Here is a 16,552-nt window from a genome sequence, read left to right on the forward strand (position 1 = left end):
CCCCTCCCTCCTTCCTTCCCCCCCTGCCACACGGTCACGTACCCAGCACATGTTTCCCCTAAGAGAGGTCGCAGGACCCGAGGGCCCCACCCGAGTCCATGTGCCATTTTCATTGTCAGATATGAGCCAGATAGAAGAAAAGTTAGGATCATTTTCTGAAAATCCTACCAGATACAGAAAAGAATTCCTGAGACTCTCCCAGGCCTATAACCTCACATGGAGTGACGTATATTATATCCTAAATGCCACTCTCACCCCAGATGAAAAAGACCGTATCTGGCAAGCGGCAAAAGCCCATGCTGATCATTTACATAACCAAGACCGGGACAGCCCAGTTGCTGATGAGGCTGTGCCTCAGTTAGATCCCCACTGGACTTACCAGCCCGGTGACCCAGGTATCAGGAGACTCAATCATATGATCACCTGCATTCTAGAAGGAATGCAGAAAAATACTCATATCCATGTCAATTATGATAGAGTCAGGGAAGTCACCCAAGGGGCAGACGAAAATCCAGCCTTATTCTTGGCACGCCTCACAGAGGCAGTCCAAAAGTATACCAACCTAAATATCACTACCCCTGCTGGGTTACTGTACCTTCATGTTCAGTTCATCAGCCAATCTGCCCCTGACATCAGACGCAAGCTTCGCCAACTAGAAAAGGGCCCTGAGACCCCCCCCAGAGAGACCTTCTAGAAGTAGCCTTCAAGGTGTTCAATAATAGAGAGGAGGAGGCTAAGAGAGAAAAAGAACGTGAGAGAAAAGCTAAATATGCCCTTTTGGCAGCAGCAATTAAAGAAAAAAAAATCAGCCTGGCCCAAGTCATCCCAGAACGAGTCTTAAGACTCCCCCCGGACCCTGCTTCCGATGCAACCAGTCAGGACACTGGGCAAAGGCATGCCCAAACCCGCGGCCCCCGACAAAAGCATGCCCAACCTGTGGCCAATGGGGACACTGGAAGATGGACTGTCCCCGGGAGTGCCCTGGCACCCCTGGGGAGGTCCCCACCTCCCAGACCTGGAGAGTGGAATGTCCACAGGGACGCCCTGGCGCATCTGAGGAGATCCCCACTTCTCCCCGGAACCCCAGCCCAACTCTACAAGAATTGTTCCAATGATGGGGCCCGGGTTCCAGCCCCCCGGCCCGTGTCTTGAACACGAGCTCGGAACTTAGGGTAGACGGGGTAGTGGCCGGAAAAAAGACCTCTTTTATAATAGACACTGGAGCCACTTTCTCTCTCTTAACTTCCTACTCTGGCCCAACTCAAGACTCAGAAATCACAATCAAGGGGGTCTCTGGAGTTCCCCTAAGGCCAAAAATCAGCCCTCCATTACTCTGTCAATTTGGAAAATCAACCCTTATACACTCATTCCTTATAATGCCTCAGTGCCCAATGGCATTTCTAGGGAGAGATGTGTTATCCAAATTGGGGGTCTTTATTACCATACCCCCCCTCGATACAGTCTCTATATTCTGCATGCAAATGGCACCTGGACAGTCCCTATCCCGCACCCCTGACCTTCCCTTAGATCTACCTGCCTTAGACCCCCAAGTCTGGGACACTGATCACCCCTCAATAGCCAAACATCATCCCCCAGTCCACATTACCCTAAAAGACCCCTCGACTATAATCACCCAACAACAGTATTCTCACACCCCAGAGGCCCACAAGGGACTTAAGCCTATCATAGACCGTCTTCTTCAAGCCTCTATCCTAATTCCTACCCATTCACCACACAACACCCCTATTCTGGCAGTAAAAAAGGGACCAAACTCTTGGAGACTGGTCCAGGACCTGAGAAAAATCAATGAGGCTATTATGCCGACATTCCCAGTAGTCCCTAATCCTTACACCCTTCTGTCTACCATACCCCCGACTGCAACCCACTTCACAGTATTAGATCTCAAAGACGCCTTTTTCACCATCCCCCTCCACCCCCTCTCCCAACCTCTTTTCGCCTTCACCTGGCAAGACCCCGAGACTCACGTTTCCCAACAGCTAACATGGACAGTTCTCCCCCAGGGGTTCAGAGACAGTCCCCACTTTTTTAGACAGGCTTTACAAAAGGACCTACAGACTCTCAACCTAGCCCCGAGTCATCTCCTCCAATACGTAGATGACCTCCTCCTTTGTAGCTCAACCCGAAAACTCTGCCTCCAACATACTGCCAAACTCCTTGGGGCCCTAGGATCCTGGGGTTATCGGGTATCCCAATCTAAGGCCCAAATAGTCCAGACAAAAGTCACCTACCTGAGACTTTCCATATCCCATCAACAAAGAACTATTCCCCCAGATAGAATCCGGGCCTTAATTAACTGTCCACTTCCAAAAACAAAAAGGGAACTCCTGTCTATCCTCGGCCTCCTAAATTTTTTCCGTATCTGGATCCCCAACTTCTCCCTCATTGCAAAGCCGCTCTATGAGGCAACTAAAGGATGTCTAGATGAGCCCCTCTTTAATCGTTCCTCGCTGGCCAATCCTCTTCACCAACTCACCCAGAGCCTCCTCCGAGTGCCAACTCTCCACCTGCCAGATCACACCAGACCATTCTTTCTCTTTGCACATTCCAACCAAGGACAGGCCCTGGGGCTTCTATGTCAGCGGGCTGGAGACAGCTGGGCTCCCACAGCCTATCTGTCAAAACAGCTGGACATGGTGACCAAGGGGTGGCCTCCCTGCATACAGGCCATGGCTGCTATCGCAGCCCTCGTACCCAAAGCAAATAAACTCTCTAGACATGCCCCTTTAACAGTCTGTTCTCCACACACCTTCCGAGACTTGCTGTCACATCGGGCTTTCCTCTCCCTTCCCCCTTCCAGGGTACAGGTCCTACATGCCTTTCTCCTCGACCCTCAGCTCTCATTCTCCCCCTGCTCTCCCCTTAACCCCGCCAGCTTATTACCCATGTCCTCTACAACAGACTCCCTCTTACATAGCTGCAGCCTAACAGTAGATCTTACCCAAAACCCCTTCCAACATGTAACAGATCAGCCCATCCTAGACCCAGACACCCCACACTGGTTCGTTGATGGCAGCTCTCAAAAATCCCCACCGTTTGCAGCAGGATATGCCATCATCCAGGGGGACCTTCGTCACAATCATAAAACACAGACAATTAAAGCTTCACCGCTGCCACCTCACACCACCTCCCAACAGGCAGAACTGATAGCTCTCACCAGAGCTTTAACTCTGGCTAAAAATCTAAAGGTTAACATCCACACAGACTCCAAATATGCCTATAACATACTTCACTCAAACATCCTAATATGGAGAAAAAGAGGTTTCCTAACCCAAAAGGGATCCCCTATTATTAATTCAGACCTGATCCACAAACTTCTAGAGGCAGCACTCTTACCAAACAAAGCCGCTGTCCTCCACTGTAGGAGACATCAAAAGGGAAGTCTCATATCAGCCTACAACAATGCTGCAGACCAGAAGGCAAAAGAGATAGCACTGTCCCATCCTTCCCTCCAGTCCCCTGTCATCTTAGCTCTGACTCCACCCGACCCTCCCACCACCAGAGAAATCCTCTCTTATCTACACTCACTTTTCCATCCCTCATCCAAAACACTCCAGCAGTTCCTCCGTAACCACTTCCCCATATCCAATGCTGACCAACAATATTTAGATAACCTTACCCACTCCTGTCAAACATGTCAACGTACTAACCCCAATTCCAACCTTAAACCGACATCCTTTCCAACCCATCAAATGCGAGGCAGCCTCCCAGCACAAGACTGGCAGATAGACTTTACTCATATGCCCCGGGTCCGGAGAGTCAGATACCTACTAGTCCTTGTAGACACATTTTCGGGATGGGTAGAAGCATTTCCCACTACAAACAAAAGAGCCCACACCGTGGCCCAAATTCTCCTCACAGAAATTATCCCCAGGTTTGGGCTGCCTTCATCCCTACAGTCTGATAATGGCCCAGAATTTACATCCAAGGTCACCCAACAACTTGTCCAATTCTTACAAATACCCTGGAAATTTCACATTCCATACCGTCCCCAGTCCTCAGGAAAGGTAGAAAGGATGAATAGAATAATCAAAGAAACCCTTACCAAACTAACCCTCGAGGTACACCTGGATTGGACTAAACTTTTACCAATTGTTCTCCTCAGAATACGGGCTTTGCCCAGAAAGCCCCTGGGGCTGAGCCCCTTTGGGGTGATGTATGGAAGGCCCATGCTCCCTCCTGGACTCCCCCCGAACCTCCTCCCACACCAAGCTTCCTACACTCCCCTCTGCTGGCGCAACTCCGCAATGCCCTCTGGAGATACGTCAACCACAATCTGCCTGCCCCTGACCCCCAAGCCTCCCTGCCCCCTTTACAAATTGGGGACATGGTCTATCTGTCTGATAATCCCCAGGGTGACCTAACCCCAAAGTGGCAGGGACCATTCAAAGTCATCCTCCTTACCCCAACTGCAGCTAAACTCGAAAAGGTCACCTCCTGGGTACACCTCTCTCGTCTAAAACGGGTCACCTCTAATCCTGCGCTGTCCTCCTTAAATGACACCTATCAGGTCTCCCTCACAGGACCCACCTCCTTAAAATTCACCCGGCGACAACCCCTGTCAACCATCGGAGAGGACACTGAATGACCTGGACTCCCTTCAACCTACAACTGTTCCTGACCCAACTACTACAAGACCTCTGGATCAGCGCCCCAACAGGAACCTCCTTCAAAGACCTGACTACACTGGTGTCTCAACTGTGGCTCCAGGGAACCTTCTACAACCTGACTCCAGACGAAATTGATTTCTTTACTCTCATTCTCTACATCATTCTACATCCTAATGAGCACTGTTCCTCCTCAGATTCAAACAACCACCAACTCGGGGCCTTCTGCCCCTCACCCTGACTGGCCTCTCCCTGTCTCTCTAACCATAACTGCACTCCTAATCTTAATCCTTGCTATAGGCCTAGTAACTGTCTCCCCTCAGGATGTTCTCACCGCAGAAAAGAGAGGGACCTGCCTTTTCCTAGGAGAAGACTGCTCCTATTTTGTTAATGAAACGGGCATAGTCCAGGGCCGAGTCAAAGAACTTAGAGACAGAATTGAACGCCGCAGGAAAGAGTTACAAAACCTTTACATTCCCCAAAACCTGTTCCAACAGATACTCCCTTGGTTGCTCCCTTTCCTGGGACCATTGGTACTTATCATTCTATTCCTCTTATTTGGACCCTGTCTCTTTAATCTCTTTCAAAGGTTTCTCCAAGAACGGATTCTGGCCATCTCTCGAGATCAGGTCAAGACCATTCTTCTTCTCGAGAGCCTCACCTCAAGCTCAGAAAAAGGAGACTGTGGGCCCTAGGACGATCCTCCATTCCAGACCCAAAACCGTCGCCCCTATCCAGCAGGAAGTAGCCAGAGAGATACGGCGCCCTTTTTCCCTTTTTCTTATGATTTCAGGGTCTGGAATGAAGGAGTCTTTTGGGCCTAGAAAAGAGAACAACAGTCTCAAAGGCCCCTTGCTGAATCATCTAACTTCGGAGAAAACAAAGCATAACTTTAGTTCCATCCTGATGCTCCAGGCCAGCTGCATCTATCTGGAACTTACCACCCCCTGTCCGGAAACCTACCACCCCCTACACCCGCCCAGAAGACTTATCACCCCCTGCCCAACTACAAGTGTCATCTCAACAAAAGAATACTCAAAATATCCCACTTGATTGACGTTTCCCTTATCGCTTCCACAAACCTCCCTATAAGTATGAAGCCTCCCTGATCCCTTTCGGCGCTCAGCCTGGTCATTAGGCCGACTGTCGCCCCTCCTTGCCTGAATAAAGGTAACCTACTTCTGTTGAGGTCGTCTTTCCTTTTCTGCCTCGCCGGAACCATGCCTTACAGGTTCAGGGCCACAGAAGGTAGTATGAGGCAAGGCCTGGGCAGGGGGAAAGGGGTGACAAGAGGAGAAACTGGGAACAGCCTTGGGGGTGAATATTTCTGCAGTAGCAGAGGTGTTGGGACTCCCAGACAGGAAAAAGTTTCATGGGGAGGAGCCAAGTGGCACGCCCCTGGCATGGGCGGTGAGTGGGTTCTAGGTGTGCAAAACAGTGTGCTTTGAGGAGAAGGGAAGGGGCTGGAGCACACAGTGAAGTTGGGGGCTGAGCTGAATGTTGGGGTGCAGTGGAGACTCCAGGGCTGGGCACAGAGCCCAGCTCTGTGGGTTTGAGAGCCCAAGTCAAGGTCAGTCTGCAATCTAGAGCCTGGGATGCACAAAAATGTCTGGCCGGCTGACTGTGGGGTGTGGGTGCCACCTACCAGACGTGGTGAAGTCAGGATTGGGGTGGGAATTAGGTGTGGATGCAGTCTGGAATTTGTAAGGAAACAAAGTTGGAAAGCAGGAAAAATTCGGATCGTGGAGAATACTGGGGTCCACATAAATGGAGTTGTCTCAGTGTTAGGGTTTGGGCGGGCTTTGGGACTGACCACATGAAGTGGTGTATTCAGGAGAGTTGAGGTTCTAGGAGTTCTGGGTTGTCTGTTAGGTTGGCAAATTTATAAGGACTAATGCTGGGGTTCAGATGAAGGTTCGGGTGTCTGAGAACTGTATCTCGGGTGGTTCTGGGTACCTAAGTGAGGTTGGTTAGTCGGTAATTGCTGGAGCACCGCAAAACTGGGGGTTTCAGGCACCCCCAGAAGGTTCCCAGGAGATGCTCTGGCAGCATCCGCCAGAGACCCTTTGTTCTCCGCCACAGGCCAGGGGGCTGGCATGCGGAAGTAGGTCCGCTCCGCCCCGCCGCGAACCTGCCCCGCCCCCCACTCACTGGCTGGGGACTGCGGACCCCGCGCGTCCCTGTGCCCAGCGCCCACGCGCGGGAGGGGGCGGGACCGCTACAGGCCCGGCCCCCCAGCTCATGAATATGAGGCACAGCCACGGTCTCCAGGGCCTGGGATTGGCCGGCGCAGCGCGGGGAGGATAGCTCAGGGGCGGGGCCTGGCGGCGAACTATATAAGGCCAGGCGCACAGCGCCCCCCTCCTCACTCGCGCGTTAGGAGGCTCGAGTCGTTTTGCTGTCCTGTCTTCCCGCCTGCGCCAGGGACCTGCCCAACTCAGTGGTGAGGGCCCTGGTGGCACCGGCTCCACGGGCCCGGGGCGGCGGGCGGCCTGCGGCTAGCTGGGCGGGGCGGTGGCGGCACGCCCTTGGGCGGGGGCGGTGCCAGGGCGGGCACGGGGTGGAGTCCGCCCCGCCAGCGGCGAGGGGCAGCGTAGACCGGGTAGAGCCGTGGCCGGACGGCATTCCCTGTGGGCCAGGCCTGCCGCGAGCGTGACATCTCCGTAAAATGGCGGCCGCGAGCGCGAGACAGCGCCTATTGAAATGGCGGGAGCGCCAATGCCCGGATGGAGTGGCGCAGGACGCGCGCGGGGGCGCATGCGCATGCTGGGCGTGGCCGGGCCAGGGCTCCTCCCCGCTTTCCTATTGGCTTTCTGCGAGGGCAACACAGCACCGTTGCCACCCACGGCTTAAGTTTGGGTCCTAGTTTCGCGGCTGCAGGTCGCCTTCTGGCCTGTTTCTGGGTCCTTGGCGGAAGCCTGTGTCCCATAAAGGGTCAATCTAAGCACCGCCCCACAATCCCGCCCTGCGTTGGCATCCCAGCGCAGACGCCCCCCGCCCCCGCTCCAGCTCCCCCGCCACTCCCTGCACAGTACCATCCAGTGGACCAAGCACTTTGCCATGATGGTCTGGTTAGGACTTAGTCCTCCGGTGTTTGCAAAGTGCGGAAGCCAAGGTGCACTCAGCCCATGGCAATGGTGGTCGATGCCCTCTTTAAGGGTTCAGTGTTAAACCTCCTGTGAGGGTGTCACCAGGCTGGAGTTTGGGGGCCCCATGGTCAAGTAGCACTGACGAGCGCGGCAGAACCGCGGTGTGGACCCAGCTCTCGGAGCTCCGAGTATTGGCTGAGAGGGGTGGACTTGGCCCACGCTCAGAGTAGAGGCAAAGGGCCCGAAGTGATAAAGGAATTAAGGGCTTGTTTGAGATGAAGTACTGGGTGTTGGCTTGGGACAGTTAAAGGGCAGCTAAATAATTTCTCACGGTTTCCCCCATGAGCATATGTTTCTTGTTTAAAGTAAAATAGGGAGGGGTGAGTTTGGAAGCCCCTGCAGGACCTAAGAGTATTTCAATGGTGTTTTCCTCAGGCCACCATGGCATCAGATGAGGGCAAGCTTTTCGTCGGAGGGCTGAGTTTTGACACCAATGAGCAGTCACTGGAGCAGGTCTTCTCAAAGTACGGACAGATCTCTGAAGGTGAGACTGGTGCCAGAGGAGGTGGCTGAGCAGGGCTGCACACAGGGAGGGCGGGGTCCTGACCTCAGACCTCTCTACTGCACAGTGGTGGTCGTGAAAGACAGGGAGACCCAGCGATCCAGGGGCTTTGGGTTTGTCACCTTTGAAAACATCGACGATGCCAAGGACGCCATGATGGCTATGAATGGGAAGGTGAGGGGTGGCCACTTTGGGGTCCGGAGGGTCTGGGCTGCAGACCTAGGGCGGGAGGTGTAGAGGCTTACTGTGTTCACTCTTGGTCTCCAGTCTGTGGATGGGCGGCAGATCCGGGTGGACCAGGCAGGCAAGTCATCTGATAACCGATCCCGTGGATACCGAGGTGGCTCTGCTGGAGGCCGGGGCTTCTTCCGCGGGGGCCGGGGCCGGGGCCGTGGTTTCTCCAGAGGTGAGTGCCACCTGCGGGGATGAGGTGGGGGGCATTGCTGCAGGAGCTGACACTTTTCCTTCTGTGCCCTCTGTAGGAGGTGGGGACCGCGGCTATGGGGGGAGCAGGTTCGAGTCCAGGAGTGGGGGCTATGGAAGCTCCAGAGACTACTACAGCAGGTGGGGGCAGCGGTCCTGCAGAGGGTGGGGGCTGGTGGAAACCCCCTGAGGTGCCCTCCATGCCCATCTTTGTCCTTCTTGCAGCCGGAGTCAGGGTGGCGGGTACGACCGGAGCTCTGGCGGGTCCTACAGAGATAGCTACGACAGTTATGGTAAGTGGCACTCCAAGGGCTGGTGGTGGGAGCTCAGTGCGCCTCGGTGCGCTCTGCCAGTCTCGATCAGAGCTGGTTACTCTGCTGACCCTGTAAGGGACAAGACTGCCCTCTCGGGTCTTGGTGCCAGCAGCCACTTCTACTGACCAAGGAGAAAAGGGAGATCCAGGGCCTCTGAGCAGAGTGGGCAGGCAGCATCCGTGCGTGTGGGCCACCGCCACCCTCGGCTGTGGGGGGGTTGGTTGCTCCTGAGGCTGCAGGGCTGGGCCCCCAGGGCCGGGCCAGGCGTGGACTGCTGCCTCTTGCCGTCTGCTTCCGCGCCTTTACACTGTGCCTGCTTCTTGTTCTCAGCTACACACAACGAGTAAAAATCCTTCCTGCTCGAGATCGTCCTTCCAATGGCTGTGTGTTTAAGGATTTGGGGAGCGCCGCTGCATCGTTAGTGTGTAGTGACCACGCCTCCTTGTGCCCACTTCTGTAGTTTTGTTGGTTCTGATCTTGTCAAACACAGCCTGACTGCTTCTGACCCCCAGATGGCCTCACTGCTGCCCTTTGCTTTTTAAGGAAGTGCATTGTTTTTAAGGGTTTTTAAATCATTTTGAAAAGCACTTCCAGTTTTACTTTTAACCTTTTTACCACTAGCCAAGAGATTTTTTAGAAAATAACTGGGGGTTGTGAGGGTTTTGTTTTTGTTTTTGGTTGTGTTGCCATTTTCGTTTCTTTTCAGTGGGGTCAACCCCGTGAGGTTGCTCCTTTTTGAGGTTGAACGAACTCTGGATCCGCTCTCTTTGTCGGAAGCTGAGCAAGCTGTGGCTTTTTTCCAACTTGGTGTAACATTTCTGAGTGTAGCGTGGTCAGACCGTGCAGGAGGCAGTGGAGGTGCCCGGGCTGCCCGCCTGTCCTGGGCGACCCACAGTCCCCAAGAGGTTCTTGACAATGTGTGTTTATATTGTCCTTTTTTACTGGAAGTCATACACATATGCCATCACTGTTGTATTTGAAGTGGTTGAGGAATCCTTGTATGCCGTTTTCTTTGGCTTCACGAAGCTGATTAAAAGACTGTCTGAATGAACCTCGCTCTGAGCATCTCCCTTTGATCGCACCACACGCGTCCTGCTGCCAGCTTGAAGCAGGCAGAGTAGAGCAGAGCGGGCAGCTAGAGGACTAGGGCTGCCATCCTACCTGCAGCTCCCAGAGCTAGAGGAGGAAGGTAGAGCCAGTGACGCTGGCTGGGCCCCTGTGACCGCCGACTGCCCCCACCCAGTTAGGCGAGCAGGTGGGTGACGGGAGTGGGCTCTCGGACTGCAGGGCAGCCCCGGGATTCTTCTGGCCATGGCAGCTGGAGGGCTCGATGGGCGGGCAGCCTAGCAGGGACAGTGGACATGGGGGCGCCCAACGCTGACCCTGAGCCCCTTAATCTAGAATCAGGCCAGAGAGCGAGCGGATGCAGACAGTGTCCCTGGGTGACCACAGACTGACTGGCTCATTAGCTAGCTCTGCTGTTGCTTTACAAGTTCTGAGCATTCTCTGCTAGCCTATGGAAGCTGCAGCCCCTCGGAGGACAGAAGTGTTGTGCGCCCAACAGAACCCTCTGAGACGCAAGCCGCTCCCTGGGCTAGCTCATATGTGGAGATAGTCCTGTCACCGAGGTAACTCCTTTTGCTCGTCCGCATTCCTCCTCTCTCGGGCGCTCATATGAAAGGAAAGCCATATTACCCGGGGAATGTTCCTTTGACTTTTTTGCTTTTCTATTTTTTTTCCTTTTTTTTTTTAAATACAAGGTGGAACCAAAGGCAGGCCCCAGCCATTTGCCCTTCCCCACCTGCAGCCAGGCGAGCAGCCTGGGCAGTTGAGCTTCACCGGTAGGTTCCACCCGATAGTAGGATTGGAGACCACCAAACGCCCTGCCTTTTGGAATTTTTTGTTCATCAATTGACTGTCTTTTCCAGACCTCTTTAAGTCACACTCCTAACTAGTTCTCTACGGTGTTTGCTGCTGCCATGACATTTTTCCCAGAGCTTGTGCTGTTTTCTAAGCAGCTCCGTCCCAAGTGGGTGGCTGGCTCTGCTTAAGAGTGGAAGGTAGCCTGACCCATCTGAAAGGCTCAGGCCTGCTCATGGCGGGGCCTCAGGTTGGCCCCGATGACTAGCTTGAGACCCTCCCAGGAGCTGTGGATTGTTCTGGGGGAAGCAGGGAGGGGAGCTCAGCTCTGCCAGGGGGTAAGGGCTAACACTCGTTTGCTTTGGCAGGTTGAATGGAAGTCAGTGTGACCCGGAGGAAGTGTGGCCTGAGAACAGTGTTGACCTGGGGTTCCTGTCCCAGGAGGGACTCTACCCAGGATCGAGCCAGAGGCACGGATGCCTGCCCTCGCAGCCCGTCGCCTGTAAGTGCTTCCTGGGGCGGGAGGCATGTGGCCCTTTGGCCCAGGCCCTTGCAGTGGGTTCTCCCCTCCTGGCACCTTGATCCATTGGGGACAGTGTCTTCGCCTCCTGCTGGAGTGGCCCTTGTGCTCCCCCCAATCCCTCCTATCTTTTCAGCAGATGTTTTACTGGCAAGGTTGGGGCACGGGGTTCAAGGTGCTCCAGGAGGACAGGCCTGTGGTGCTGGCAAGGCGGTCGGTCCTCACCCGCGATGTGACAAGAAAGCGTGGAAGTCACGTTTGAATAAAGGGATGGTGTGTCCACCCACAAATCTTGAGTCTCGTTTGGGGCGTGGTGTGGAGGGCGGACACCGATTCTGCAGGGGTGGTCCAGATGGAAGGGGTGTGGTGGAGAGTCCACTGGAGAAAACCTGTTTCGGCCTTCCTTCTGGGCATGAGCTGGAATCAAACCAGGAAGACAAGCTTGACAGCTCATTGCCGCCTTGGGCTGTTCCCCTGGGACTGTTCTCTCAGGGTCTGAGGGTGTGGCCAGACTGAGCAGAGGAGGAGGTGGTCCCTTGGGTCCCCCATCCCAGGGGGGGCAGGCATCTCTCCCAGAGCCCAGGCTGAGGTCTTGGTGGTGACCTTGGGCATCTTCATCTTTGCAGCCCACGGGGCTGGTGGCCTTGCTCCCAAGCTGCTTGCTTTCTGCCCCAGTCTTGGGGTGCAGAACTTTAGGCTTGAGCCGTGGTTCCACTGCCTCGGGCTCTGGGCTGGTTGTATTAACTCCGAGCAGGGTGTGGCCCTGTGAGGCCCAGGTCACTGGCTTAACTCCCTGCTTCTCCCACGGGATGTGTTTGGTCTCTTCTGGTCTCCCCCACCCCCAAAAGCAGGATGTGCAGGTTCGGGGCCTGGATGTCTCCTCCACGGGAGGATCAGGCCCAGTGTGCCACCGCGCAGCTGTTATCGTAGCCCAGGGCTAGTTGGGTGGGGACGCAAATGTTCCCAGGGCCCACCTGGGAGGGAGGCCCGCCGGATCCCGTCGCATCTGCCTCCGCATCAAAGTCCCTGACACTGGTAGGTGTTTCCAATAACCCGCTCCCGACGTGGCGTGCGGGGCGGCCGCGGTGCTCACGCTCCAGTCGGGAGACAGGACTGAGGCTTCGAGCCCTCGGGAGCAGGCTGAGCGAGGAGCCGGCCGGCTCTGGACGCGGGGAAACAAGAGCCCAGGTGAAGTGAGGTGAACGGCCGGGGGAGTGGCTTGGCATTTCCGGCTACGAGGCCACGCCCCTGAATCCCGTTGGCTGACACTGCCCCACGCCATTGAATGACAGCGCCTAAAGGGGGGCGGGGCGCAACTAGCGCTTCCGCCGGGCCATGGGGCCGCGCTTGCTGCCGCCGCTGCTCCTGCTGCTGTCGGCGCTCTTGCTGCCGCCACTGCTTTGCGGAGCCGAGGACACGACCCCGTCACCACAGGCCACGTTGCCGCCGCCGCCCGTCGTGACGAACGGGAGCCAGCCGGCTGCACCGCACAACAACACACATCCGCGGCCGCCGGGCTCGCCGGGCTCGCCACTGCTGCGCTCTCTCTACGTGGTCACGGGCCTCATCGTTCTGGCCGCGCTCTACTTCCTCATCCGGGCATTCAGGTGCGTCAGGCGCACGCCGCCGCCGCCCGGGCGCGGCCAATCCTCGCGGGGCTCGCGCCCCACGTGCTTAGGCGCCTGAAGCCCAGTGCGCTAGCGTCACGTGGCTGGTGGAGGGGGGTGGTGCGGTAAGAAAGTCACGTGATGCGCTGTTATTTTTTTCTGAAGTTTGGGTGCTGCTGCTGCTAGTTTTCCAGAGGGAGCCTCGGAGGCGAGAGGTTGTGGGTTGCGTAGGGCACCGGGAGTCTCCGGAACACTATGCGGCTCCGCCAGCCTGGCGACGAGCGTCGCGGCCACCATTCCAATTTGCGTCTGCGAGCCGGGGCTGGCCGCATCGTTCCCTATAGTTAATGCTCACAGCCCGGCCGGTGCCAGACCGGAGCCTGCCCCGGCGCTTTGCTGCTCCTGTTCAGTCTAGGGCTGGACATGATTATCGGTGTCTAGGTTCTGCCCATGCTCCCCCGAGTTGAGGACCCTCTTGCTTTTCCCGCCTGCAATACGGGAGACCTGGGTTCGATCCCTGGGTTGGGAAAATCCCCTGGAGAAGGGAAAGGCAACCCACTCCAGTATTCTGGCCTGGAGAATCCCTTGGACGGAGGAGCCTGGCAGGCTGCAGTCCATGGGGTCGCAAAGAGTCGGACACAACTGAAGCGACTTCACTTTCTTTCACTTTGCTTTTCCCGAGGCATACCCCTTGCCTGGTGCGGGCCCTTTGGCCCCTCCTCGGGCCCCTGACCTCCGCATTTGGCTTCCTCTCGGGTTGATCTCCAGAGAGCCTGTGTCCCACAGAGCTGACCATGTTCAGGCGCTTTCAACGGGCATTTTCTGTCTTCCTCGAACACTGCTGTGGGTGCACAACGCTTGTCTCCATGTCACTGCACGCTGTATCCATCATAGAGGCCTCATAGAGACCTCGCGGTTTCCCTGGTGGTGGTCGGGAGCCAGAGCTTCTGTCTGAGACAGCTCTTAACTTGATGTTTCTGGCAAACCCTAATACTTTCTCTGAGACTCAGTCTTCTTATCTGTATAGTGGGAGAAACTGCCCCCCCCCCCCGCCAAGGGTCCTAGCTCGGGGGTGGGGGGGGGGCTGCCAAGGGAGATGTCCACCTTTTGTTATTGATATAAGAGCAATTGACGATCGTTGTGACCTTTGTGAGAAGAAGTGCAATTAAGCCGGGAAGGTACACTGCAAGGCTTTGGGAGTCATGCAGAGGAGGATTATGGGGAAAGGTGGGAAGCTGGACAGGGGGTCAGCAGCTTCACGGAGAGGTCGTGAGAGAGTCACTGAGTGAGCCTGGGCCTGCTTTCAGATTGAAAAAGCCACAGAGGAGGAGATATGGGCTCCTGGCCAACACCGAGGACCCCACCGAGATGACCTCGATGGACAGTGATGAGGAGACAGTCTTTGAGACAAGGAACCTGAGATGGTAGGGTAGCACTCTACACACTTTCAGGGGCTCCTTGGGTGGATTGGGGGTGGGATCAGCAGGAAGAGAGTCAGGTGGATCACCTGTGCCTGTGCTCAGCATAGTCAGCACCCAGCAGCAGGGATGGGCCTGGAGTGAGCACTGTTTTGCTGTCACAGGCTGCATGGCCTCATCTGAGGCCCCTGTCTCACAGTTTCAGTTTCCCATTTCTTTTTTTTTTTTAGTTTCCCATTTCTTTAACATGGGAACTAGCTGTATGGTTGGAGTAGGTGAGCACTTCCTCTTTGCCTGACACTGAAGGCCAAGATAAGTGTCAGAGATGGAGGATTCCTGCCAGGTGCTACCAAAGCTGCGGGATGGGTCTGAGACTGCCTCTCCAGCGCCCAGCCCTAGGAAGAGTGTCTCAGACACAGGGAGAGCAGAGAAGAGAGTGGGTTGACAACTGAGGTGACCCAGGGGCTTTGGGCTCAGGGCCAGCGACTGCCTGAGTGGGATTGATGGCCCCTTTAACCCCAGCATGTTGCAGGCTCAGGCCCAGAAGCTTGGAGACCGTAGGATGATTCTGACTTTCTGGCCCCCTTCCTACCCCCAGAGGGAGGCGTGGGTATGGTCTACGAATCCCTCTGGTGTCTGCATCTCCTGGCTACGGCACCTACGGCTTTTCCCCCCAGGTCGGGAGTCAGCAAGGCCTGCAGGCTAGGGGCAGGGGCTGGGATGTTAGAGGGCTCAGCACTCAGCCTCAAACACAGCTGGGTGGGGGCAAAGTGGGGTGGGCTCACCCACATTTCTCACCACCTTCTACTCCTCCTTTCCAGATGTTTGGTTCGGGAAGGCAGCATTTCCAGTGGCCCTGGGGGAAGGATGAAAGGCAGGGGCCCTCCCAGTGCTTGGAACACCCTGCCTGGACCAGAGAGTGTGTGTGGGGCCCTCCCGGCCCACTGGAAGCCAACTCAGCCCTCCCTGCAGACAGGACTGCCCAGGTTACCAGGTGGAAGCCAGAGGGGCACCTGCAGCCCCACACAGGACTCTGAGGCCCCTGGCCATGATGTGACTTATATCAGTCGCCCTCACTGGTGGGAATGCAGCAGCCCCAGGCTGAGGCCTAGAAGGCGGGCAGGCTGGGTGTCCTGTCTGGGAGCACCGTTCCTCTGGGGCGGGGACAATAAAGGCAGCAGTGCTTTTGTAGCTGGTACCCAGCTCCACAGCGGGCCAGACCCGGCGCCCTGGCTCACGGGTGGGGCAGGGGGCAAGCAGATCTGGGTCCATGTCAGCCTCAGTTCTCCCACCTGTGACCATCTGGATCATCCCTAGCTGTTCAGAGGGTCCCATGGGGAATCCCACAAAGGAGGGATAGAGATGGGGGAGACCTGCCCCCACCTGTCTGGAAGAAGACCCTGCCACTAGTTACCTCTAGGCTTAGTAAAGGAGAACTCCTATTTGTCCACCAAACTGCTTAAGGGCTTCCCTTCCAGGCCGACTTCAGCCCAGGGCCCCTCAAAGGTGGTGTCCTCTGCTTCACCACACACTACTACTCCAGAGTCATTTCTCACAGAGCCCCAGGCTGCAGCATCCAGGTCTGGAGCCAGCCGAGGCTCCCCGTGCCCACCCTGCCCTCATTTCAGCCTCCAGTGAAATCACTGGTGAACCTGATCCCCCATCCCAGGCAATCTGTGCTGGCACTCAGGCCTCTGTTCTGGCCTCCCGAGTCCCACGGGGACACCTGAATTCCACAGCGTGTGGCTCAGTGCCCATCTTGGCCACCTCAGTCCCATATCTGGAACTTAAACCCCTTTCAGGCATCTTGAGTCCCATCAGGGCAACTGATCCCCATTCTGGGCACCTGAACCCCTTAGGGGTACCTCAGTCCCCATCCTCATAATCTTGGATTCATCCTGGCACCTGACCCCATAGGGGTGTTTCAGTCCCCATGTTGACCGTCTGAGGCCCATACTGGTCATCTGAGTCCCACTGGAGTACCTTGGTTCCCATCCCTTGTGATGGGCTTGATGAGTTCCTCTGTGGGCCTTGTTTCTAGGCAGAGTCTGGCTCTGGCCTGTTCCCCCCTGCACCCTATAAATGTGGTTGTGGAAAGCAGGACCACTGTGGCTGGCCTGTAGCTCTGTGCCCA

General features: G+C 55.9%; 2 protein-coding genes across 7 annotated transcripts; both read left to right on the top strand.

Moving 5' to 3' along the window:
* The first annotated feature begins 6,889 nt into the window (after nt 1–6,889).
* Nucleotides 6,890–12,054, top strand: LOC122700081 (cold inducible RNA binding protein). 6 transcript variants are annotated; one of them, XM_043912675.1, is made up of 9 exons: nt 6,914–7,068; nt 8,150–8,258; nt 8,344–8,450; nt 8,544–8,682; nt 8,759–8,840; nt 8,925–8,992; nt 10,527–10,641; nt 11,242–11,375; nt 11,530–12,054. In XM_043912675.1, the coding sequence occupies exons 2-9, from the start codon at nt 8,156–8,158 to the stop codon at nt 11,907–11,909; spliced, it is 1,128 nt and encodes a 375-aa protein (XP_043768610.1). In that variant the 5' UTR covers nt 6,914–7,068; nt 8,150–8,155; the 3' UTR covers nt 11,910–12,054. The 6 variants fall into 6 exon arrangements, with proteins under 6 accessions (XP_043768612.1, XP_043768610.1, XP_043768611.1 ...); XM_043912676.1 differs by having other exon boundaries at nt 11,533–12,054; XM_043912677.1 differs by lacking the exon at nt 8,344–8,450 and having other exon boundaries at nt 6,890–7,068.
* Nucleotides 12,055–12,586: 532 nt separating this feature from the next.
* On the top strand, nt 12,587–15,609 carry FAM174C (family with sequence similarity 174 member C). Its single transcript, XM_043912681.1, has 3 exons — nt 12,587–13,000; nt 14,308–14,424; nt 15,240–15,609. Coding segments are annotated over exons 1-3 (390 nt in total). The 5' UTR covers nt 12,587–12,728; the 3' UTR covers nt 15,241–15,609.
* The last annotated feature ends 943 nt before the right edge of the window (nt 15,610–16,552 follow it).

The sequence above is a fragment of the Cervus elaphus genome, chromosome 9, assembly GCF_910594005.1.
Source record: "Cervus elaphus chromosome 9, mCerEla1.1, whole genome shotgun sequence".
Taxonomy (NCBI): Eukaryota; Metazoa; Chordata; class Mammalia; order Artiodactyla; family Cervidae; genus Cervus; species Cervus elaphus.